The sequence below is a fragment of the Equus asinus genome, chromosome 2 (genome assembly GCF_041296235.1).
Source record: "Equus asinus isolate D_3611 breed Donkey chromosome 2, EquAss-T2T_v2, whole genome shotgun sequence".
Lineage (NCBI taxonomy): Eukaryota > Metazoa > Chordata > Mammalia > Perissodactyla > Equidae > Equus > Equus asinus.
In genome coordinates this window covers 14,949,823-14,976,842 of record NC_091791.1, presented here as the reverse complement: position 1 = coordinate 14,976,842, position 27,020 = coordinate 14,949,823, and the positions used below count along the sequence as shown (strand labels likewise).

The 27,020-nt window shown below is 38.9% G+C and overlaps 1 protein-coding gene across 2 annotated transcripts in view; it reads right to left on the bottom strand.

The window, feature by feature from the left end:
* PDZD8 (PDZ domain containing 8) overlaps positions 1-26,506 on the bottom strand; it is an 85,313-nt gene extending 58,807 nt beyond the window's left edge. Inside the window, exons 1-2 of one of the 2 annotated variants that reach the window (XM_014849258.3) lie at positions 25,501-26,506; positions 3,947-4,072 (exon numbers count right to left, since the gene is read on the bottom strand). In XM_014849258.3, the coding sequence (XP_014704744.1) occupies positions 3,947-4,072; positions 25,501-26,372 (998 nt within the window). In that variant the 5' untranslated portion in view covers positions 26,373-26,506. The remainder of the gene's footprint in view (positions 1-3,946; positions 4,073-25,500) is intronic. The other variant, XM_070482452.1, reaches the window with a different exon arrangement.
* Between the last annotated feature and the right edge of the window lie 514 nt (positions 26,507-27,020).

The window sequence follows — 27,020 nt, the reverse complement described above, 5'->3', positions numbered from 1 at the left end:
TAAAAGCTGCTGAGAAAATACAGGCTTTAGAACGCTTTAAGTGTGAATCCGTGAAGAACTGACCTTAATTTGAAACTTCTTCTATCTATAAGACAGGCTAACCTAAATATACTGCTTTAGAATACAGAACTCCCACATAACAGAATTTTATAGACTTTGCCTTCACTTACTATTATCTTAGGTTGCTTTTCCAAAAATGTAACTGGTTGAGAAAACCAGCCCAAAAAAAAAGAAAAGAAAAGGGGCTGGCCCCTTGGCCAAGTGGTTGAAGTTCCGCACGCTCCACTTTAGTGCCCCAGGGTTCATGGGTTCGAATACTTTGTGTGGACCTACACACCACTCATCAAGCCATGCTGTGGAGGCATCCCACACACAAAGTAGACGAAGACTGGCACAGATGTTAGCTCAGGACAAATCTTCCTCACACACGCAAAAAGAAAACATATCCATTACATCATTCAATGTCTTTTTACATAAAAAAGTATGTGACAAATCCCTCCTAGAATTTCATGCCAGATTTCTTTTCCCCTGAGGAATATGCACAGTTTATCAGAAAATAATAGGTAAGTAATCCATCCAGTTTCCTTTGCTGCCAGGAAATTGATCTTCTCTTTTCTATGTGGTTGTTTTTTATTTAATTCATGTTCTCTTTAACTGCACGTGGGCATATATTTTCTTTGCAAAATACCTCAAATTCTTGAGACAGAAAATGGACTATAAACTTAAAAATAATCTTAACAATATGATTGCAACACTAATGTGAAATAATTTAGTCTTCTAATAGCGGTACTACAAATACAGCAACTGAGTTCATCTGTGATTTAAAAAAGTTAGCTTTAGTCAAAGCAAAAAAATAACGCTTTTCTATATTTGCAAAAACTATAAATGCGTTCAGAATGCGTTTTTAAAAAATGAAAATCAATTTTTACAAACAAGATTGTGTTTCTACTCCCAAATTTTTAATGGTAAATTCAAAACTATATTTCAGATAATTAGAAAAGAACCTTGCTTTAATGTGAGACCCTTTCAAATTAATAAAATTCAAATTCCAGTTCTCATAACCAAATATGCAAAAATAATACAGTTTTGTTTAAAGATTTGTTCTCTTCTTGATAAGTACTATATTAAGGGATAATAATAGAAGCTACATCTACCCTTTTCTACATCTATTTTTATACTAAGACAAAAGTTTAGAAGAAAACAAAGTAAGACTTTAATGTGAAGAATACGAAAAGAATGTTTAGATTTCAAAATGACAAGCAGGGATGAGTTGTTTATGAGTCTCCCTCATAAACAATTTTAAGTCATCCTTAAATTATGTGAATAATAACATACTGCCACAACACTAAGTAACTTTACATGGACAGGTTTATGAAGATAGTAACCGGAAAGAATTTTAGATAGTATGCTTGTTCCCAAGATTAAGCTGTCACCTGGGGAAAGGTGCTGGCAATATAACCCAAGCCTAAAGGACTAACTTATAAGCAGACTGATAAAGAGGACTATTGTCTGTGCTTTCCCCTTCAACTCAATTATGCACTCTCTAGAAATACTGGTCTTTCAAAACTTTTTAACCAGGTGCTACAGTTATAAAAATCAAACAATATAAAAAAGTTTATAATAGAAGTTTGGCTCTCACCTTCACTCTGTCCACCATCATCAACTCAGTTTCGGGACCCTTTGCCCCATAAGAAAATTTATTGGTTTCTAGTGTAATCTTTCAGAGATTCATTACACAGTTCCTTATTAAAATAAAGTAGGATACAAACACTCCATGAATTGCAATCCTTTTCTTTTGTATCATTTTTCTCAATTTAACATGACCTAAACAATGCCTGACTTAACACTTTCTCAATGCCATCATGCAGTCTTTGATTCAAGTCCAACAGCAAGGCTTTACGTGAGCAGTATCTCAGATAAAGCAAGAGAATGGTGAGCAAAGATGACACCAATAGCTAGTGGTTAAAAACAGACACAGTCATTCCACAGCCCCACCAGCAACACTAAGGCAAAGGAACCAGTGTTTTAAAATTCCTTGCACAGAACCTATTACACATCATATGTGCTATATTGAACAAACATCTGTTGAATGAATGAATCAATCTCCTTCAAGGCTATCTTTGCAGGTGTGGGGATGGGTGGACAAGTAGGTAGATAGGAATTAACAAAAGGAGAGTCAAGAAATTTTGTCTAAAGCTGCCCTTCAATTGCGTATAAGTTGCTATGACTATTTTGGAAAAGGTAATCCAATGGTATGATTTTGATGCATGTGAATCTACAAGAAAATTCACTGAAAGAAAAAAAAGCATCAGTTCAAAGTTTCCTTAGACATAGGCCACTTGAAAAATGTCCTTCTAAATGTTAACATAACCCAGCTACTTCAAATTTAGTCTTGTGTAGAGCCATATTTTTTACTGTATTTGTCATTTTACTACACATTGCTGTCCCTTTTACAAAATTTACAGCATATTTAGTCTTTCTTTGATAAAAGAATTCCTTTTCAATCAGACTTTCTGACATAATGGTACACAATACTGAGTCACTCTAAGACACAAACACAACAAAATATTTAGCATATTAGCATAATCAAAATTAACCTATTAGCAAAGACACAAAGATTAGGTACAAAATATAACCTCTGTACTCAAGCACTCATTTTTATTATGGATTGGAAATAAAAATAGAAGTGATAAGTACCAAATAAGTGGTACAAACAAGTCTCATAGAAATGAAGCATAAGGACAGTACACTTGTATTTGGAATGATCAGGAGATACATTAAGGAGGTAGCTTTTGAGATGAACCAAGAAAGGCTGGTCTCAAGGAGCAGAAAATGGGGTAGGGCCTTCAGCCTGGAAAACAGCGGGGAGTCAACATATGGAGCTTGGTACTTAAAATATCTAAGGCAGGGAATGGTGAACTACAGTCCATGGGCCAAATCTGGCCCACTGCTTGTTTTTGCATGGCCTGTGGGCTTATCAATGGATTTTACATTTTTAAATGGTTGAAAACAATCAAAAGGAGAATGTTTCACAACACATGAAAATTACGAAATTCATACATAAAGTTTTATGGGCACACGGCCATGCCACATCCATTCATTTACTTATTGTCTGTCTATGGATGCTTTTACATTACTAGGCAGAGTTGAGTAGTTGCAACAGAAACCATGTGACTCATAAAGCCTAAAATATTTACTATCCAGCCCTTTGGAGGAAAAGTTTGCCAACTTCTTATAACCTTCTTAAGGCCTATTTGGCTGAAGCAGTGTGAACAAGGGGCTGGGTAGAGAAAGAAGCTAGAGAGGTAAGAGGGGCATGTAGGCCACGGCAAGGATTTGCATCTATATTCTAAGAGTAACATGGAAGCCATTAAAGAATTTTAAGTAGGAAAGTGACAATTAGATTTGCATTTTGAAGTTCATTCTGGTTGTTGTATTAGTATCCAGCGTTAGGAGCATAAGGAGACTAGTGTAGAAAGTAGCTCAAGCAAGATAGAACACAGTTTAGACTATGGGGCTGGTAAAGTAAAATAAGGAGGCTGGGCAAGATTATTTCTGAGATCCCTTCCAACTCTAAAATTTTAAGAATCAGGGGTTTCCAAGTCTGTTTCTGCAACTTTCCAGGATATTTCCAATTACCACAAACAGTTTTCAAAACTGTTATGAACAGTTCTCCAACAGGCAGTAAGTCAGAAATATGCCAACAGAGCATCCTGATCTAAAAAATCTGGGAATTAAGGCAGAATAAATGATCCCCCCATTAGAATGCTTTCTGAGACAGTTTATATATTTTGCAAGCTAGAAAGGACTACTTTTATGAAATTTACGATTCAAGAATTTACAGGTAATACAATTAACACAAAGGGGGAATAAACACAAACACTTTTTAGTACATCTCTACTGCTCTCTTTTCCATAATGTAGTAATGACAAAACAAAGAACATACCTGCTACATTCTAACAATGTAACTTTAAGGCGACCTTCAGTAAGCGCCCATTGTTGTATATGGATATGCTCTTCTTCATCTTCTTCAAATCCTTGCAAGGTTTGGAATGGAAAAAACGGCTTAAACCTGACAAAAGTAAAGAGAAGTCTAAATTTCTGAATAACAAAAATCACAGTTTAAAGCATAATAACAAAACCTACCTGTAAGAAAACAACACAAAACCAACACCTAATACTGCATGGGCCTTACAAAAGCAAAACTCACATGCTCTCCCATAACTGGCAGCAAATGGTGCCTTCTCTGTGGTATCCAGACCTGGTTTTTCGGCATGCCCTCAATGACGAGGCAGGACACTTAGAACAAAGAAAAAGAAAATCTAGAGGCCACCAGCAGGCCCTGAAACTTGGGGGGGCAGGAGAGAGATTCTTTCTGGACCAGATGGGAAGACCGTTTCTACAGTGCAAGATGAAAATTCAGAATGCACTGTTCCATGGAAACAATATAATTGATGGTGATTAGTACATGATAATGAGAATAATAATAACAACAACAACATCAATAACAATCAACAGCAGCAAAGCTATTTGTCAGAGACGTTTACTATTTGCCAAGCAGTGTGCTAAGAGCTTTACATGCTGTATCTTATTTAAGGTTCACAATCCCAAGAAGGCGATATTACTAGCTCTCCTCTCCAGATGAAAAGAGTGAGACTTAAAAAGTTTTACGAATTTATTCAACGTTATACAGTGAGTGGCAAAACCAAGAGTCAAGCTAGTTTGACTCCATCAAAGCCAAACTACATAACACTTCAGTTACCTATGAATTATTCAGGCCTTTACGTGTTCATCGTTGATATTCTGGTTTTTATGGCGAAGCTTGTGTGAGGTTATAAATGGCAGGCTTTAAAAAACGTTAATTTGAAACACAATTCATATTCCTCCATTAAAGCAAAGGACAAAGAAAATGAGAAAAAAAATTAAGCTTTAGAGACTATAGTTTTCAATTCACCCTACACTGTCACTAGACATGACATTTGCTGCTCAAAAAGTTTTAATGGCTTCTCACTAACCACACAAAAAAAAGAGAGTCAATAGCCAAAAGTTCTTGGTTTCACATTCAAGGTCTACCACAATTAATACTTCCAATGGTATTTTTCCTTATTAGAAACCTTACAATCTAGGAAATGTAGTAACCTCACACACCCAGAAGATACCATGCATATTTCTGCTTTCAGACCTTTTGTACCAATTGTAGGTTTTCCCTACTCCTCAAAGCCCATCCAAATCCCAGACGCTTTTGATAACTGGCTTTAGGTCCTAGATCATAAGACATCACACGCACTGCTTTCACTCTTCTTTTTCTGGTAGTCACTTAAATTGCTGTTCATTTATGCCTTGAAATCTCAAATGTGACCTGGTTTTACAATTACCTGTATCCCTCACACACACTATCAAAACTCAAGTTATGTGTTGAGCTGATATATAAAAATCCAACACTAAAAATGAAATCAACATTAAGAAAATATTAATAGCCTGCTATAATTTATACTGAAAGATATTGGAAGAGGGAGAGAAATGCTGTTTTATGGTTCCCCAAATAACAGGATTAAGCGGAAAACGTTTTAGGGAAAGATAAGCAGGTACACAGTGCTCAGTGCTTTTCTCTTGCTTCTGAACCAGATGGAAAACAGAAAGCCCCCTTCAGTTTCTTAATTTACATTTGAAGTCATTTGATTGAGACAGACTGGCATCAAATTTCTGAAAGGAAAAAAATTAGGAACTAAATCTATCACGTCAATACAATGTTGTAGCTGAGTGCTTTTAACACACAAGCCTTATGGCTCCTGAAGAACATATAACTCTGTCACTGCAAAAAATTAAATATCACTATATATACTAGCAACTTCGAATAATCCAAGTTTGCTAAATCACAGCTGCTCTATGAATCAACTTTTCTTGTCAAGTATAAAGTTAAAATTCAATAAAAATTTCTCACAGGGTGTGACTTCAATATTACATGGAGTAACGTCTAATTTGGGTTTATTAATGCCTCTGGGGGGTTTGCTAAAAAGTGTCCATGCACAAAAAAAATTAAAATCAGAAAAATATACTACATTAAAAAAATAACACACTAAACAGTGGGATAAAGCTATTTGTTCAGCAAGCTAACGAAGAGAATGCACACATTCACATTCTCTAAGAACACTTGGTTTTCAAAACTTTTAAGTTCATGCCTTTAAGTATCCCAAATCCATAAGGAATCCAAACAATGAAGCAGGTAACTTCTATCACTTCCTTTTATCTCCCCATCCTAACACATTATCCTTCCTCAGAATTCATTAGCCTCTATCTTCTGGTAACCTACCAACTTAAAAATGTCACTGTTGTCTCACTCAAGTCCCCAGAAAACTAGCCTTCTTTAGCAAGTTACCTGTACTTCCTCCTGAAGAAAACTTAAAAAACCAACCTGGGAAAATCGACTTCTGGGATGACGGCACGAGGAGCTCCACTGACCTGCTCACCAGTGAAACTTGTGAAAATTATTAAAACAAAACAAAACCAGAAACAAAACATTTAAAGCCTCTGGAAACGGTCCTAGGGGCAAACAGTACACGAAGAAACTTCTATTCAAGAAAATCTACAAAAATTTGGTAAGAAAGATGAGAGACCGTGGTGTCTGAACCCAGACCACTCCCTCCAACAAACTCAGCAAGGAAGGGATTCCACTCCAGACTGCTGCAGCCAAGAACACAGGCTGCCCTGCCCCTCTCCTCTGGAGGGCTTTCTTCCCAGGAGGAGCAGGACATCAGTGTTTCTCATCCAGCCCTCAGCTACTTGTCACGGAGGCTAAGTTCCAGGAGCTCCCTTCTTTGACCCTGCCCCCATTTGTGGAATGGACACTACCTTGGACATAGTGCATTGAGAATACTGGCCTTGCCTTGGCTCATGACGCAGTGGTTCTATGCCAAGAGAGGCAAGCCGAAATGATCACAGGCTGCTGACACCCCCCACCCCACCTTCGTCTAGAGCCCAACTCCTGGAGTAGGGGTGTCACTCAGAGAGAAGCTTGCCATTGTCCTCACCAGTAGGCTCCAGATCCCTGGCTCAAAGATCTTGCTGAGGAGGGGTGAAGGGGAAGGAGAGGCAGGCCATAAAGTAGCTCCTAATCTCTTCCCAAAGGAAATAACTTCATTTACAATAGAATATGGAGAAGCTCAAACCTAAAGGCACCTTTAAGAACAACAGCAGTTGTGGTGAGAGGCAACAGAGAGAAGAGTCACGGATTTAATGAAGATACAGCCTACAATAAAGGCTGCCTAGTTTGCAGGAGAGAAGAACCAGGAAATAAGAGAGCTGGCAGGAGCTCTCCTGCAGTCAGAACAAATGTCAAACACTGACCTCAGAAACTACTCCTTCAAAGGAGCCACAATTTGATTGGATTCATTTGTAGAACAATTCATGCTCCAGGGCATTGCTGAAAACAACAGGCACGATGTCAGAGACTTAACACTGCAGGGGGTAGACTTCATCGCTAAAAACCAAACAAATAATAATCCCTGGGAGAGGGGACCAGTGCCCAGAGATGCTACAATACATTATTTAAAATATTTGGTTTCCTACAAAAATTATGAAGCATGCAAACAGGAAAGCATGACTCATAAAGTAGAAAGAAAGCATGAACACAAACTGCCAGTGAGTGGCCAGGTGTTGGATTTAACAGAAAAAGACTTCAAAACAGTCACTAAAAATATGTTCACAAAAAACTTTAAAAGCATGATTAAAGAAGTAAAGGGATGTATTATGACAAAGTCACATCAAATAAAGAATATCAATAAACATACAGGAATTATAAAAAAAAGAACCAAGTGGGAATTCTGGAGTTGAAAAGTACAATAACTGAAATTAAAAAATAACCAAAAGGGCTCTCAACAGTAGATATGAACTGGCAGAAGAAAACAATTAGTGAATTGGAAGAGAGAGCAATAGAGGTTATGTAAGCCAAAGAACAGAGTGAAAAAAGAATGAAGCAAAATGAACTGAGCCTTAGAGAAATGTAGGATACCATTAAGTATACCAATAAACACATCATAGGAGCACCGGGGGGAAACGGGAAGGGAGGGAAAAGGAAGAGAGAAAGAGTAGCAGAAAAAATATTAAAAGAAATAATAGAGATAGCCAGTAAGCCCCAAAGCCACAAACTGTATGACTCCATTCATATGAAAATCCAGAACAGCGAAATCTATTGTGGTTCTTTAGAGTTCGGAGTGACAGGTGGGTTAGGAGGATGATAGCTGAAGGGTAAAGGGTTTTCTTTTTGAGGTGATAAAAATGTTCCAAAATTGACTATGGTGATGGTTGCACATATCTGTTAATAGACTAAAAGACCACTGAATTTCTAAGATATAAATAGGTGAATTGTATGGAATATGAATTATCTTTCAATAAAGCTGTAAAAAAAAAACCCCAACCCAGTTACTCAAAAATAATGTCTTGTGTCACTGCTTTGATATGTAAATGTTTGGTCAGAATTATCTGATTAAATAAGAAACAAAACCATAAATGACACAGCTCCATTAAAATAACTTATAGCCCCTTTTAAGGTTTATGAAAAACAAAGATGTATTAAATGGTTACCACATCAGGTACTGACTACATAAAACACTTATCTGCTCATTTAATCCTTAAAACAATATTTGACTTTTAAATTATATACATTAACTAAAAGGAAAAGACAGACAATACCAAATGTTGGAGAGGATGCGAAACTGCTAGTGTAGACTAGTATACCTACTTTGAAGACTGTGTGGCAATATCTACTATACTTGAATAGATGCATAATCTATAACCCTGAAACCCTACTCCTAGATATATCCAATAGAAATGTGCACAAATGTTCACCAAAAGACGTGAATAAGAATATTCATGACAGCACTATCCAACTGTCCATAAACAGACAAGAGAGAAACTGAGGTACGATCACACAGTGACTACTCCACAGCAAATATAATGAACAAACTACATCTATACACAATAACATGAATTAATCTCACAAACACACTGTTGAGCCAAAGAAACCAGAAAAACAATGACTGCATACACTATGGCTCAATTTATATAAAGTTCAAAAACAGGCAAAAAACCCCACAAAAAAATCAATGGTGGCAGAAGTCAGGATAGTAGTTACTCTTAGGCATAGCAGGGAGGGTAGTGACTGAGCGGCACACGTGGGAGTTCCTCATTGCTGGTAATATTCTATTGCTTGTTCTGAATGCTGTTCTGTTCACTTTGTAAAAATTCATGGAACCAAATTTTTATGATTGGCGCACTTTTTAAGTCATGAGTTATACTTTAGTAAAAGTTTAAAAGAAAAATATGTTTAATTTAAAAATGTACATTACTCTGGTAACATTTTAAATATATATTTTTAAATTTTACACCTACAAGAAAAGCCAAGCCTTCTTCTCATATGTGGATGTGAGAGAATCTTTTTTAATGTCTAACATATGTTTTTGCTCTGACTAAGATGTTTCTTCAAGACTGCTCTATAAGCACCCTGAATGCCAGCTGGTGACATCTCCATCACATGGCAGCAGTAAAACTGTTTGCAAACACTGTGATCTTTAGAGAAAAAGGGTTTACTACAAACCCCATGTAAAAATATTCTCAAGTCTACGTCTACTCTGACTTCAGCACGAGCTTCTGTGTCTTTGCCAAAGTAATAAATCTGCTAGAGCTTTCAGCTCAGTAAACGGGACAACTTTCTAACCATTAGAGCTAGTCAAAAAAGGACACAGCTATCTCAATGTACTGCACACCTTCTCTCTCTAGAAATATTCAGGCAGAGGTTGGATGAGGCTCTGTGAAGGAGAGAAGATGTTGCAAAAAGAATACAAAATTTAGAATCATACAAATATAGATTTTAGTCCCAACTCCTAGAAATTTGTTTCAAAATAATCAGGGAGAGGAGTGTGGGGAGATATAGATGATCAAAAGTGGCCACAAGTTAATGACTGTCCGGCTATGGATAATGGGAGTTCACTGAACTATTCTCTTAACTTCTTTGATTTTTTCCATAATGAAGAATTAGAAGAGGTTTGTTCTGTCAACTAAAGCGACTTGGGCTCTCTCTTGTTTCCTTTCTCTTCTACACTGTCCTTAGCAACATCACTTGCTCTCACAGCTTCTATACGTTCCATATATTGATGCTTAAAAGTACATTAAACATCTTTTCTTCAAACTTGCTCCTCCTCTCCTGTTTTCTCTTATTGGCACCATCAATTTCATAAACACTTGGAAACCTGAAGCCACCTTCTATTCCTCCCCTTCAAGCAACCAAGCAGTTCCACCTCCATTCCCCTGTCACATTGCTAAAAAATCTCTTTTACTGGTCCCTTCTGTGTTCCCCATTGGTCTGGTTCAAGTTTTCATTAATTACTTAGAATGTTGTGATTTCTGAAACTATGTTTCCTCTCCTTAAAAAGAGTATTTTTTTAAACCCAATATAAAAGCCTCTTTTATTTTCTTTAATAAAAAGCTACCTCACAGGACTATCACAAAAATTTGGAGAGTTCCCACACATAAAGCATCTAGTAGAATTCCTGGCATGTAACAGGCACACAAATCTTGATTTTCTTCTTTCTCTATGCTGGAATCCTATCAAACTGGCTTCCTCATTGAATCTTGGAAGATATCATATAATGTCCCGATTCTATTCCTTTACTATTTCTTCTACCTACCCTGTACTTCTATGCCATCTCCCCATGTCTAAAGCTAAATTATCCTTTAACAGCTCAAATATCACCTCACCCCTTCAACAAATATACCCACTTGGGACTAGAGACCAATCAAAGGTAGATACTCAGAGACTAGTCTTATTTCAGGCTCAGGAACTCAAACAACACTATATCCTGCCCAAGGAAGAGAGTAAAGCAAGCAGCTAGCTATAAACAGGCAATTGGGAGATGTATGTGGTCTTTGCCTTTCAGCCTGACAATCTTGGCTCTCTCACACTAGGAACTAGTAAACATAATTGTGCTCCAAATTCTACTAAACCAAGTATACAAACTAGATAAGTCGGGGGTGATCATTTTCAAAATGTTTCTTCACTTACTGCTCTTCAGAGGCACTTCAGTATTCTTTTAAATAATGAGTTTCCCTGCTGCATTTAAATACCCTTACAAAAACTCAATTAGCCAGAACTTTTACAGTGCACATTATTACGCAAAGTACAGCACACCAATACAAAATTGTATAAGCTAGAAAGAAAACAAAGTACAAGTAGTTCAAAATACTCTTAATTCTCTATACAGGTAAACTATGAACCTAAATTTCCATTTTTCTATTTTACACAGACAATTCAATTGATGTTACATTAAACAGACAACTCATACACGAGCTCCTCCATGCTTACCAAGGTTAGTACTGCCATATAATTTCTCCTCAGAGACTGTTTGCCTGCTAACCAGTGTGATACCATAACTAGCCCCACATGGTAAGCTCCTTTTCACTACTCAAGTTCTACTTTAAAGACACCTCCTCTCTCTAACCCGGCCCTATGCCTCTAGCATCCGGTACTTGCTCCCTCATCTGTGTTCTAAAAGCACTTCATACACACTTCTGTTAGGCCACCACTCACCCTGTTTACCTGTCTGTCTCTCTGTAGCTCTCCCCACACCAGCCCCTCCTCCCAAGTAAATTGTGAGTTGCCTGAGGACAAGAAATATACATGACAGGTAGTAGAGAATAGTGATTAAAGCAGACCCTAGAGCCAGACAGCTTGGCTTGGAATCCTGTTCTGCCACTTTCCAGCATTATGACCTCAAGCAAACTCTAACTTCAAGCCTCAGTTTCTTCCTATGTAAAAGGCAGATGATAATTAAAACTACCTCACAGTGCTCTTATAAGGATTACATGAAATAATGAAAAGCACTTAACATCCCTCAATTCTCAGCTTCTTTGTGACAAGGCAGTTATTTTAAAGCAGTGTTAAGCACACAGGTTTTAGAATCAGTACTTGGTTTTGAATTTTGGTTCTAACACTTACTAGCTTTGAGACTTTGGGCACGCTATTTCAACTCTGAGAGCCTTGGTTTCTTGACTGGTAAAAATAATAATTAGCACCTATCTTAACAGGGTTATTCTAAATATCAGATGAGAAAGTTCACATAAAGTTCACATAAAGCATTTGGCACAGTGAGGTGCTCTAGAAATATTTCCTATCAAACTTCCTACTTATCTATTTTAAGGCTGGTCTCCTAGAGACATGTCAGACAGCAAACTCCTATCCTTCTACATGGAACCATTTCGGAACTCAGCATTCACCATGTATGATGTTTAAGGTCACAGCCGTTTGTCTTCCTCAGACTTCAGATTCCAAATGGCCATGATTTTAGTCACCACACTAGTTGATTTTTTAAAAATTGTGTCCTTTGTGAGGATATCAACTTGCAAGGGCAAGGAAATACATTAACAATAGCCAGTATGCCTCCCTACCTTAGGTATCACCTTTCTACCTCTGTCTCCCTAAGCTTTATAACTAAAGCTTATATTAAACTGAATATATTAAGAAACTGACTTAAGGAACCCCATGGAGAACTGTTCTATTTATGGAATTTCTTGGTGTGTGCTATGCTGACAAAGTCCATACTTACGAAAATGATTTTAATTTCCATACTGCTGAGGAGAAAAAAGTACTTCTGAGTAGTTACGAAACTACTAAGAACAAGAAGAACAAACACTGGTAGAAGAGAACCTTCCCCATACTCATCCATATACCCTCTACCTAACATGAAATGTTCACTTTTATCTAAACGCCTAAACTTGCATAGAATAGTCAAGATCTAAAATGCTTCTCCATATTCTGAAGTGGTTTTATATATACGCTGAAGACTGATAATAGAGGCTGCACGTCCCTCATAACAGAATTCAATAGGTGGTGACTCAAAGGTGACTCAATGTTAACTGATATCTTTTTCACCAGAGAGATCAAGTATCAATTGAGATGAGCTGCCCAGGGAGGGAACTGAAGTAATTCTCTTGACCATGTCTGATAAATCTGCTATCTTTTTTATGTTCATCACAACCCACAACATGAGAGTTCCCTACCATAGCCTATGATCAAGTAAACGGAAATTCTCAGCTTTCACAAAGCTAAAAAAGAAAGGCAGAACCATGAGAAGCGTCCTCAAATCCAAACTCCTATTCCTCTCTACCAGCTTCCCCAACACGCGCCTTTGAAAAATATAAAAATTACCACTTTATACATTTCTAGCATGTCTGTAAATTACATAATACTTTCATATAGATCCTTAATTTTCATGCCTCATGACAATGTACGGCAATATAAGTTTTATTTTACATATGAAGAAATTAAAGATGAAGTTCAAGTGGGTTTCTGTGATCACATAGTGAATGGTACAGTCAAAACTGCAACAGAGCCACTCGACCCTGTGTTCCTTACAACACTAAGGTATACAAGGAATGCTATAAACCAACAGAAAATAATGTGTGTATGTAATACTCATTAAAGCTGACTCAGAAAATGAGGCAATAGGGATACCTCCTTTACATATGGTAAAAATAAATAAACTTCAGGTTAGACCAGGAGTTCTCAAGTATTTTTTCACAGGACCCCTATACATTTTTAAAAATTAAGGACTCCAAAGATCCATTGTTTATGTGGGTTATATCTATTGATATTTACCATATGAGAAATTAAAAATGATAACACCTTTAACCATAAGAATACACAAGCTTACATTTCATTAGCCGTCAGGATGACGATGTCATCACACATCATGTAACTCTTGGAAAACACCATGGTATACCTCTATGCGAGAACAGAGTGAAAAAGGCGAATAACATTTTTGTATTATTACGAGAATAGTTTTAACTTGGTAAACCAATCCTGTGAGGGTCCTGGAGATCCAAAGGGGTCCCCAAACTACACTTTCAAAACCAATGAGTTAGAGTTAGACAGTAACAACTCTTCATGGCAATTCTTCTTAAATTCTTAAAATTGAATCTCTTCTGAAGTTAGTGGATGGGGGAGAAAAAACATCTTTAGGTAAAATTATCACCTCCCTACTATGGTAAAGACATGAAAACAATGAAGTATACAATACAAAGGGCTGGTCTTAAGCCAGTGAGACGTACCAAATAGATAAAAATTCCATTCCAGATATGAAATAAGGAATAGCAAAAGATCTAAACAAGAAAAATGAGAAAGTTAATACTTTAAGGTTATAACTGCTCCTCTTAGTTCATAATTACCTAAAGTCAAAAAACTATTAAATAAAAATATTTTTAAGATGATTTGTACCTGCCTATTTGAGAGAAATCTCTACATTAGACCTACACAGAAATAACAGAAGTGAATAATGCCACCTTATATTTGCATAATTTTTTTCTCAATGAACTTTAAAAGCTTAAGATTTTTATTTCACTCAGTCTTAACAAGTTGTATGGGGCCGGCCCAGTGGTATAGTGGTTAAGTTTGCATGCTCTGCTTCGGTATCCCAGGGTTCGCAGGTTCGGATCCCAAGTGTGGACCTACACACCACTCATCAAGCCATGCTGTGGCAGCATCCCATTACAAAACAGAGGAAGATGGGCACCAATGTTAGCTCAGAGCCAATCTTCCTCACCAAAACAAAAAAAAGAAAAATAACAAGTTGCATGACTTGCCCAAGGATATACTATGAACAAATCAACAGTAATTCCACAAATAAAACAGAAATTCCTCATCATCTAATACTACTGTTTCAGGGTAAGAGGCTGAGTTACTTTTAAGGGAAACCTTAAAAACAGAGTATCCCCAAGCTTCCAACAATTATTACCCAAGGCTGGTCTAGTAAATGCTTGTTGACAGGCATGAATCTCAAAATAACTGCATCTAAATCCTAACTCTATAGTACTAAAAAATTCAAATATTTTGAGTAACTTACTCAAATATTTTAAGTAAGCAATTTACTAAAAATGGCCTATAATTTAGATAAATTGTATTCATGGGCTCTATTACAGACTAAGACTATCACAAATTTTCTCCTCCCACTTCACTAATCTCATAATATCTGAATTAAATTCAATCTGTACTATTTACCACTCCAGTATTAATAAACAAATGGACAAATATTCTGCTACAAACATTTAGTTAAATTCTTCCCATGTCAGGAGTCTGCAATTCAAGCCAGCCCTGATGGCTTAGCTGGTGTTAAAGTTTGGTGTGCTGGGCTTTGGTGGCCCAGGTTCAGTTCCCAGATGTGGAACGGCACCACTCATCTGTCAGGAACCATGCTGTGGCAGTAGTTCACAGAGAAGAACTAGAATTTGCAACAATACACAGCTTATGTACTGGGGTGCTTCAGGGAAGGAAAAGGAAGAAAAAAGGAGGAAGACTGGCAACAGATGTTAGCTTAGAGTGAAGCTTCCCCTACAAAAAAAAAGCGTTTGCAATTCTAGTCCTGACTAAAATCCAAAGTTAAATATTGAGAACTAATAACCTTCCCAAATATTAAAACAGACCAGATATCACCTATCCTAAATATTACAAAAAATATTATACTTAATAATGGTAAGAACAAAGTAAGATTTTCAGAGCACTATAAAAATAATCATATAATGAAATTAGTTAGAATAGGATGGCTCTTACTTCAGCCACAGCAAGTTTCACAGGACTAAAAGCTTTGAATTATTTACTTGCTTGACCAAATGACTAAGGTAGAAGACAGTGTAGTCAGCAATCACAATCGTCCTTAATAATGAGCATGAGTATAATCTAGTATGCACGAAAGACTACTGTGTGAGAAGGACAAGTTAGCATACAACGCAAACAGCAGATGCACTATTTAGTAGATATTGATGCCTGCATGAAATAGCTGTATCTAAGAAGAGAACACAGTCATTTTTCAAAATATAGATTGCTATAGCCAGCTACTAAACAGAAATGATATCTCCCCATTATTGCTACTTAAGATTTTACAGCAAAGGACAATAGTCATAATTGCAAATTATACAGGTAGGATATGGAGTTGATCCTAGGAGAAACACCATTTTTAAACACACACAGGTCTGAAATACCTGTTTAACTGGCACATAGCTTACCAATGAACTAAGTACACATAACAGGTACTTAATACAAAAGAATAAACTCAACTAAAACATTTTTAGTGGGCTAATCACAGCATTTTTAAGTATATATCAACAAGAACTAATTATGCTGGGGAGTGGGAAATTTTCTAGCTCTTTCATCAAAGTTATGCAAATCAAAATACAGACATCTCAGTACTCCATCCACCATATCAGCTCCATGCTCCCTATAAATACATGAAGAATTCATGGGCATAAATACCCAATGTGCTGATTAGAGAAGGAAATACATGTTCTAAAGCATTCTGCTGATTTCATGAAAATTAGTAATTATGCACCAGACCAGTGACAATAAGTTTTATTATTATTCTACATCAGTGCAAGGAAAGCATAATCTATAGTTTATTGATATTGACCTTTCCTAAAAACGTGCAATTAAAAACCAAGCCTTCTGGAGACCTCAATTAGAAGAAATCGTGTGTGTGTGTGTGTGTGTGTGTGTGTGTGTGTGTGTGTAGGGGGAAGAGGCATTCCTCTTCAATACTGATTTTACAATCAGAATTGGGTTACATATCACCAGCATAAGGTGTTTATAATGACAACCTTCAACCATTAAAAAAAAAAAAAAAGGTTGAAATGTTCCACACATTCTGTTTAAGAAATTCAAAGAATACAGGTATTCTTTAGATGGACTGAATTCAAAATTTCAGCCCTTCAGTTACACGGCTTAGTTCACTTTGTGAAAATTTATCAGGAAGATACTTAGGATCTGGGCAGTTCACACACACACACTCACACGCATATATATTACACATCAATAAAAAATTTGTACAAAAAAAAATTCTAGCATTTAAAGGCTAATGTGCGTTTTCATATAGGATAGTCAAAAGGTGATATTTAAGCAGGGACCTAAAAAGTGATGGGGTGAGCTCTTTGGTTATCTGTGGGAAAAACATTCCTGAAGGACTAGCAAAGGCCTTATGATGGTCGCATGCTTGGAGTGTGAGAACAGCCAGAAGGCCAGAACAGACTAAGCGAGAAGAAGAGTTTTAGAAGGTTAGAGCTAGAATGGTCAGAAGTGAAGTAAAGCAGTGAATGAGTTAGACCCGTACATACTGCCAGGAGGGATATCCATGTTACACTTATAAACCAATCTGCAGGGTCACATTTATATTATACTCCGCCATTTTATTATTAAGAAGAAAGGGAGGAGGAAAGGGGGAGGAACAGAGAGGCACCTCAGGCTTGCATATATGTGTTTGAGCACAGTTAGGTTTACACCTCAAACTTAACACTGGGTACATCGGGGGGACGAAATTAAAAGGAAGAGGAGTACATTTTTAACTTCTTTATGCTCCTAAACACTATTTGAACATTTGCCAAAAACTGACTTAAAAAAACCGTAAATACATCAAAAGAAAAAACCTAGTATCTACACAAAGAGAAAGGGAGAAGGATGTAACAAGGAATTGGTTAACTTATAGTACTTTTGATCAATGTAATTCTAAGTTCCTCTTAAAATACACGAGGCAGGTATACTTAGAAAACCCAAGATACAGCAAGTAAAAAAAAAAAAAGCAAGACGCTACAGTAGGGTACCAACTATGATTCTGTTTTTATAAATTAATAACAAATTAGAATACATTGAGAAAAATATGGAATAAAAGTCCCCAAATTTAATAGTTTTCTTTAAGAATAGATATTACAGGAGATTTTTCACTTTGATATTTCATATTTTCTAACTGCTCAAATTTTTACAATGATCTTATCACTCATTCGAAAAGGGAAAATATTTTAATGTGTCACCTAGCAAATGTATGACACTTATCTAGTAAAACGCCTGACATCTCTCTAGCAAAATGTCTGACAAATGTAGGACAACCAATAAATGTGTATATTCAATTAGTTACTAAAGGAAAGATACATTTATTCAGCAGGTATCATATATGTGACATTTATTATCTCCAATCAGATAGAAATTATCTCCAGTTCCATTTTATAGATATGAAAACAGACTAGGTGAGGATACAGCCTTTTGTCCAAGATCTCTTGCTGGGTATCATGCTCGTCAGTATACATTACTCCAAAGCTCTATTTACTGGAATAGACAACTTAAGTACTTCTCTATAGCCTCAACCCAAAAGAATGAAGTAATTCCACAGTGCTGGCAGTCTCTACTTAGCACCTGCAGTTCCACTCATCTCAAGGTAAATAACACTTACACCCCATTTTTTCCTAGTACAAATTTGGTAAGTATGTGGTTTTACACCAGTCTTAGCAATTAGGCAAGAAAGATTTTGAAACCACTCTGCAAAACTTCTGCTAATGACCAGGTGGTTACTTTATGACTTTTCAATGAAGTGTGATGTGCTGACAGCCAGGCCAAAAGTGTCAGGTAGATCCTATGACTAGGAAGGAACAAAGGGATTTAATAGCACTTGTTTCCTGCTGACATTGTTCTGAGAAAATGAAGAATGTGAGAAGAAATGTTGGGTCAGTATTTAACTTCTAAACAAGGCATTTAGTGGCAGAAACTCTAACTTGAAATGTCAGATATTCTTAATGAACAACTGACTCAGAACGTCTCAGCCTGCTATAGGGAATCTTACCTTAAGAGGAAAAAAAACAGAGACAGATTACACTTTCTTGGATAAAGAGGTTTTTTAGAAATGCATGAGCCATACGAATCCTGTATATAATCAAAGAAGGCCAGGAAAATTATGAAGTGCTTAATATTTATTTTGGCATGTTAGTTTTAGTTATATTTACACAACAAAGTTGTATCCATCTGTGTTTACTATTTAACCTGGAGTCGAAGGACCATAGACAGGTTTCAAGGGGACTATAAATTTCATGAAATTAAATGAAAATTTCTTTATGCACTTTTCTACAGAAAGTATCCACAGTTTTCATTAGCTTTCTAAAAAAGAAAGGACCCTCAAAAAGAGGTTTAAAAGTACCTTTCAATGTATATGCATATATGCTCCTTTTTTGTAGGCAATTTAAGCATTTTTTTTTTAAAGGTTTTTTGTTTAAGCGTTTAGAGCAGGGGTTAGTAAATCTTTTTCATAAAGTACCAAATAGTAAATATTTTAGAATCTCTGGGTACATATGGTCTGTAGTATAGTCTTCTTTTTTGGGGAACAACTTTAGACGTAAAGTTTAAAAATGTAAAAACCATTCTTAACTCATGGGCCTAACACCAGCTCATTTGTAAACCCCTGGTTTAGAGTAAAAGTTGACTTATCTCTACAGAAATAATGCATTATGGGCTTTGGGAGTTCATGACTTTTTTAGGACTTTGAGAAAGTCACTAACCTCTTCTAACTCTTAAGTTTCCACACCTGTAAAAATGAGATACCGATCTCTCCTACGCAGTAGATTTAACTATTAATTTTAACTATTAAGTGAGCTACCAAGTATATGGAACTACCCACATGGTGCCTGGCATATTTAGCAAACTGATTTTATTATTCTTGCCTCCGCCTCAGATTATAGATTAGTAATATTTGTAAGTCAATATAAGTGTTTGATCAAGCATGCTCTTCCAATACAATCTACTTTATAATGATCTGCTTTGGCTATTTCCGGAAACAAATGGGGGCTTTCCTGGACAGACAACAGACCTGTACATTACTGATTAGAATCTAACAGTCTCCTCATAATTACTCTTCTCCCTTCAATGTGTAAATCAAATTTCTAGAACAAAGATTTAATTTATCAACACATTCTTTTCCATCTAAAGTATTTCAAATGCTTAAATCACAATAATTCAAAGCAGCTTAAAACCCAACTTGCGAGAAGTAAAACCAGCACTAAACTGTAGTATCCTTAGGTGTACCAAGGAACCTAAGATAGATCACAAAATATTATTCAAGACAAAATATTATTCAAGACAAAGTAATCAGGTGTGAGCCTTAGCAGAGAAACTGATCTCTCCTCTTCCTGTTTCTCACAAAACTGAATCCAAATGCCATTATAATGCGCTTTAATGGTTCTTTGTTTCCCCCAGAAAGACTAACCAGCTTGAGAGCATGAACTGTCTTACAACCATTTTAACACCTTCACCATACCCACCACCACACTAGCTATAGCAGTCTTCAGGAAGTAGTTTCTGAAAATAAATGACTATTTTAAAAACGATTTAATTATTTATCTCTAACACAATGGTCTTTCAAGTCCATTTACACAGAGATATTCATCTGAGCAGCAGTACAAGAGAAAGCACAATAGATAAAAAAATTAGCTAGTACATTACATCATTACTCCAGAACAGCTAGTGATCCTCTAATGTTGTCTCTACTCTCCCAAAGTATCAAAGGTTAGTTATATTTCCTACTAACATTAGTAAGTAAAACTATGACACCTACAGTCACTATGGAATTTTAGTAGCTATTTTAAAGTATTTTCCAGTCTAAGACACCTTTTAAAAGTTGTCCATATATAGAAAGAAAATATGAAAGGGTAAGTGAATAAATATGGTACATTACACTTAATCTTACAAATGATTTTATCAGCTTTCAGCGAATTTACTTTGAAAGTTTTTAAGACATGAATTACTCAAAATCATCTTTACCTCAAACATCAATAACATAAAAAAGCTTTAATTAATATTAACAATAAATGTTTTTCTTCATCTCAGAAGACCAAGGAAGAAATAATTTAATTACAAACCACATTATAGAGTATGAGGCTTTCCAGACCAAGCCTAATTTAGTTCTCTGAAGTAAATGGTATATTTAGAGTAGATATAGATAAATACAAAGATGCTAAAAGCCCCTATCTAACTAAATACAGCCCTGGCCTGGCACTTAGTGGGGACAGTGGTCCTCTTTGATCTTCAGTCACTAAGAATATTTGAAAAATTTCCACAAATATGTATCAGAATGTTTTTCAGGAGTAAAAGAACAAATCAGTTATGACAAAAATAGTCATGCTCAAAAGATATTCCACGGGCTGGCCTGGTGGCACAGTGGTTAAGTTTGCCTGCTCTGCTTGTGTGGCCTGGGGTTCGTGGGTTCAGATCCCTGGCATGGACCTACACATGGCTCATCAAGCCATGCTATGGCAGCATCCCACATACAAGACAGAGGAAGACTGGCATAGATGTTAGCTCAGCAACAATCTTCCTCAAGCAAAAAGAGGAAGACTGGCAACAGAAGTCAGCTCAGGGCCAATCTTCCTCACCAAAAAAAGAGAGAGAGAAAGGACATTCCATGAACCTGAAAGGTGAAGTTTTCCCCAAATATTTGTTCCATACTCATTCATTAAATTCAAATAGTATTATTAAGTAGATATCCCCTTATTTGTAGATTAGAGAAGAAAATGCTTATGTAGTTAAAGATCCACCTCACACTAAAGCAAAACTCCACCAAACTCAAGCAAAAAGCAGCCACCATCTACTTACTATCACTATACTGTAGAGAACTGGAAAGTGTTTCACGGGATTTTTTTTTAAATTTCTGGTAGAAAGATTTTTTAAAATTCAACATTATATTGATAATGGCTTTTACAAATAAAATTACTCAGTGAAAATCTCTTCAAAGATATAATGTTTTAAGAGGGGTAAAAATTCTCACCCTCTACTATCCAGCTATTAACTCTCCCTCTTTAGTAATGGTCTCAAATTCACATAATGCTAGACAAGTACCATTAGTAAGTGCAGCAAGTAGATAGGGACTATAAACTAGGAGTAAGAGCTTATTGCAGCTGCTACTGGACTCTCTCTCCAGTCTATTACTGCTATGAGGAAAGCAGGCTTGGTGCTACAAGATCTTCCAATTTTTCCGAAAGGGAGCCAGAAATCCAAATAATGCAGAATCTTCCATTTTTAAATGTTGGCAATTGAAAAACAAAACAAATCAAAAAACACAGGGCAGGCCAAATAAAAAGCACCTGCAAAATGAATTTGGCCTTTCGGTATACAACCAGTGCTGGCTACATAGCAACAGAACTTTAGGAACAGAAGCATCAGTAAGAATCGCAAATAACTGACTGCCAAACCCTAAACTCCCCAGGACTATTATTCAGATTTCATGCTGAAGATGGATTCTCTATCTGGTCAAGAACATTAGTGGTAATCTTTCTCTCTTGAAGACTAATTTTTGGGTTAATTTTTTAAAAATACTACTGCTTTAATTTACTATTTTAAAGTATACATTTCAAGGAAAGAAAACAATGTGAGGTGGCTGAATTTAGAATTTTATTAGTAAAATTAGAATTATAATGTGTAGAAAATGTATACATATTATAACTCATTTTAATTTAGTTGGGCAAAATGAAGTGTCAATCAGCTGGGTCCTTAGAAAGCAACCATTTGAGCCCCTTTGCATCTCTGGATGAGACATCAGGAAGTGGAAGCCCTAATGGGCCACCTTCCCTTTAGCAACATGAAAATGGAAAAACAAATAAGGGAGAAAGAAGTGACAACAACGTTAACTGGCAAAATATTTCTGTTATATAATAATTAAAAGTGCCAACTCAACCTACAACTATCTTTACTGCTTTAGCTCTACTAAGTAGATTAGACGGCTAAAAAGGATACACTAGCAAGACCTCCTATTTGGAAACAAAATCTGCTGGATTAAAAAAGAAATGCTATGTGGGGCAGTACCCAAAGATTTAACCTTTTTTTTTTTTTTTTTTTTAAAGATTTTATTATTTCCTTTTTCTCCCCAAAGCCCCCCGGTACATAGTTGTATATTCTTCGTTGTGGGTTCTTCTAGTTGTGGCATGTGGGACGCTGCCTCAGCGTGGTCTGAAGAGCAGTGCCATGTCCGCGCCCAGGATTCGAACCAACGAAACACTGGGCTGCCTGCAGCGGAGCGCGCGAACCTAACCACTTGGCCACGGGGCCAGCCCCACCAAAGATTTAACCTTATGATCTAACCTTAAAAGGATCTTCTCTCAAAATTTTCAATTTAAGGGAAAAAAAGTCATACAGTCATACTCTTCTCAGAGTCCTCAGTTAATTTGGAAAGATACCCCTATACATATGTATTATAGTGATTATACTGATGGCATACTTAAAAAAAAAAATCCCTTAAGGACAACGTGGGATTGTCTAAAGAAAAAAGGCAGCCTGGCTTTATCAGAGCTGGATTTCACCACTTGACAGCTGTGTGACTTTAAGCAAGTTATTTCACTACTCTGAGCACTAGTCCCTCATCTACAAAAAAAGTAAACACTAGCTACTTTAATTCTCATTATGAGAACTGTGATACACCTTAAATGTATTTTAGTTCATTCTCTCAGCTGAAACTTGAATCCGCTCCACTTCAGTAGTTTAAACACTTCGGGCAGAAGAGCTACACACGTAAGAGAACTCAACACTTCCTGAAGCAGCCTTTTCATCCTCATACTTCTATTATTTTCTTTTACTAAACTAAAATCAGCTTCCTAGTTACTTCAACCCCATCAATCACATTCTAGATTAAATCTTAAGTACAACTTATTCAATTCTTAACTAAACTCTAAGCTCCACAAAGGCTGAAGCTATTGAGTACTGAAGCCCCAGCAGCTAGAACAACAGTAAGCACATAGCAGATGTACAATAAATATTGGCAGACTGAGTGTCATGGCCTGCACAGCATTTACTGATAGATCCTCGAAATGCCTTCTAACATAAAGAGCACAAATGTGTACATTTCTGGAGGTGAACATTTAATGTTTAAGGTTTAAAAGGTGAAATACCATACATAATCAAAAACATGCTATGTTCTTTAAAAATCTCTTTGAACACAGTAAATGAAAGCAATTTTGCTACATTTTAAATGGTGATGTTATTCAATGATAAAGATGATAAAGCTCCTTCAAAGCAGTAAACCTATTAAGGGCTCCATAACTCCTATGCATAATTTCCTTCAGATTTAACTGAATTCCAAGTCTACGTCAAAAAAAAAAAAACCCTCAGAATGATATGCAACCTCACTGCCACTGGCTATTCGGCAAATAATGCCCAATTATAATAACTTAGTCAAATTTTATATCTGAAAGTTACTCAAAAACATCAGAATTTAAGTTGCGAGAGAGTATCAAAATCTGCAACAACTTTTTCTCATGACTTTCTTAGCAACACACTGCTATAAATAAACCTCTCCGTGTTTAAACACTAGAACGCATTTATAATTTAGTCACATATTCCAGAGCTTAAATAGTAGGTTTCATAAAATATGTTCTACCTCGCAGAACAGGAAATCAAACACAGTGAACCAGCAGTTCACCATCCTCTGCAAATCTAAGGAAACATTTCCATTACAAAGTAAATTTCTCCTGCTACTCCACAGTTTTAAGCTGTTACTCTGTGCTATTAGCCTAAACAAAATATAATTAGTAAGGTAAATCTGCCACATACAAGGTCAATAATCGATCCCAAATCCAAACATAAAAACACTTCTGGATTATCTGGGCCACTCATGCTTGAGACGGTGGTAGAAAACTACTGAGCTAGAAATATGCAACTTCTACTAAAGGGCACTAGATAAGGCAAATACCAGACTAACATAATTTTAAAATAAAGGACAAAATCCAAAAGGACCAAACATTTGGAAGAACTCGAAATTAAAGGATAGAAAGTGAAATTAAAAATTCAGCTGTTTTCGAAGGAATAGCCATGGATGACCCTCTCCACTCCAACAACAAGCCTCCCCACACCAAAGTGGATGAAGCCTCTAGCCCTACAAAACTTCCTTTCCCCTTCCACTTCTTCCACGATATTACGAACCTCGTACATTAATCACAAACAGTCCACTACATAAAACTAAGCCACAGGAGGTCTTTAAAAAGTTAAAATCGCTACCCATCATTAAAATACTACCCGCAGGGAGACTTCTGGTACTGCGCGGGGACCCTAAACCCACAGAGCTGACCCAGGAGGAGCACAGCCCGGTCTGTGCTACAGACCCTACCCCAAAGGGCAGATGACGTTACCACACGAGGCCCAGGGAACTACGTGTGCAGGCGCCCCACTCTCTTCCAGTCTGCTGTGCAAAGTCATCCTTCACAGTCCCTGAAAGTTGCCAAAGCATCACAGCCAAAGTGGCCTGAAGTTGCAAAACCTAACAGCCCTGGGCTACCAGCACATTCTTCGCGTCTGCACTTTGTAACCAGGAACAATTTCTCAACGCGGCCAAGGGGACGCTGCAGAGCTGCCCTCAATGCAGCGACCACATATCGGAGTAGTTTCTCAACCGTCCCGGAGCCGGCTCCTGGGATCAGGGTGCACTTCGCCTCCATGTGCGGCGAGCCGCGTCCACGCGCGCGGCCAGCACCCTGGGTGCGAAACACACGAAAGGGTTTCTAGATCCTATTCACGACTTTTGGAAGCAAAGAACGTGTGCACCACGGACTCGCCTTTACCTGGGGCCCTGTCCAGGGCTGGGAAGACCCCCGGGCGAGCAGGGGCTGGGGACACGCCTGCGCCCTGCCCGCTCTGCGCGGGCAGCAGCCCGGCCCCCGCCTCCCTCTCACCTGATCTTGTAACTCGGGAGGGTGTGCTTGCGCTTGATGACTTTCTTGAGCTGGTTGACGATGATGGAGGTGAGCTGGGGCATGGGCCGCCCCTCAAACTGGGAGCGCACCTCGAAGTCGATCAGCGGGTCCTCCACGAAGGAGAAGAACCAGTGGGTGAAGGGCACGCGGGTGAGGACGAAGCGCAGCCGCCCCACCACGCGGGACAGCTTGACGAAGAGGTAGGCGGACTTGCCGAAGACCAAGTCCACGTCGATGGCCAGGTGGAAGCCCCCGTTGTACTCCACCTCCGCCTCGAAGGCCAGCTCCTCGGGGGAGGTGGCGGGCAGCGCCTCCCCCTCGGCGCCGTCGGGCTCTCCGGGGGCCGAGGGCACCACGGGCCGGAGGAGCCGGATGGTCTTGATGAAGGGCACGGCCTCGCCCAGGAACACGTCCCGCAAGCTCAGCCCCTCCAGCAGGCGCCCGGCCGTCTTGGTCTGCAGCAGCTCCTCGAACTCCACCTTGATCTTCTTGGTGACCCAGCGGCGGGCCAGCGCGGTGTCCCGCAGCTCCCGGAACAGGAACAGGATGGTGGCGTTGAGGAAGTAGCAGGTCTCCCGCGTCGGCGGGGCGGGGGTCTCGGGGGCCGCGGCCGGGGTCGCGCCGCCCTCGGGGGGCCCGCCCGAGGGCTCCTCAGCCCCGCCGCCGCCATAAAGGTACTCCCGCAGGGCCAGGCCCGGCACCGGCTTGAGGTAGCGGAAGCCGTCGCCCGCGCGGGCGCTCTCGTCCGGCGGCGGCTCGGGCTGTTTGCGGTAAAGCAGCAGGAACTGGGTGAGGAGGGTGAGGAAGGAGCCCAGCACGGCCGACGCCAGGATCATGAGGAGCAGCCCCATCCCGCCACCGCCTCCGCCCGGGCCGCCGGGGCCCCTGCGTCCGCGCCCACAGCGCCGCTTTCCTCACGCCGCCGCCCCCGCTGCCTCCATCTTGAGAACATTGGGCGGCGGGGTCGGGGCGAGCTGCTCCCTGGGCCTCTTCCGGCGGCTCCGGCCGGCGCGGCGCGGCGCGGCACGGCGCCCGAGTCCGCAGCAGCCCGCGGCTCCTCAGACGCTCCCCGCCGCGGCGGCTGTGGCGGCGGCGGGGCGGGAGGGGGTGGAACGGCACCTCCCTCCGGCCTCCGCTCATTGGACGCACAGCTCGTGACGTCAGGAACGTACTCGTTCCCGTCGGCGTCGCCTGGCAGCCGGCGTCCGGGCGCGCGCACGCGGGTCCTTCCTCACCTCTCGGGAGCCCTTCCAGCCCCGCCCCCCACGCCGAAATTCCATTTCCTCGCGATCCACGTGGCTGTCGCTTCTGGAGCCGCTGTCGGGACCTGGGAGGGTAACTGAAGACACTGGTTGGACAATAAGGTGGCCGGGCGGACATGGCGTGGCGCGTGCTTCATCCCTGTCATCCCGTTATCCTCTAGTGCGCCCATCCTCCCTCATTGGCCGCGGTCCCTGTGTGTTACCTCTGCTACAGTGTGGTTCTTCCACTCGCGCCCC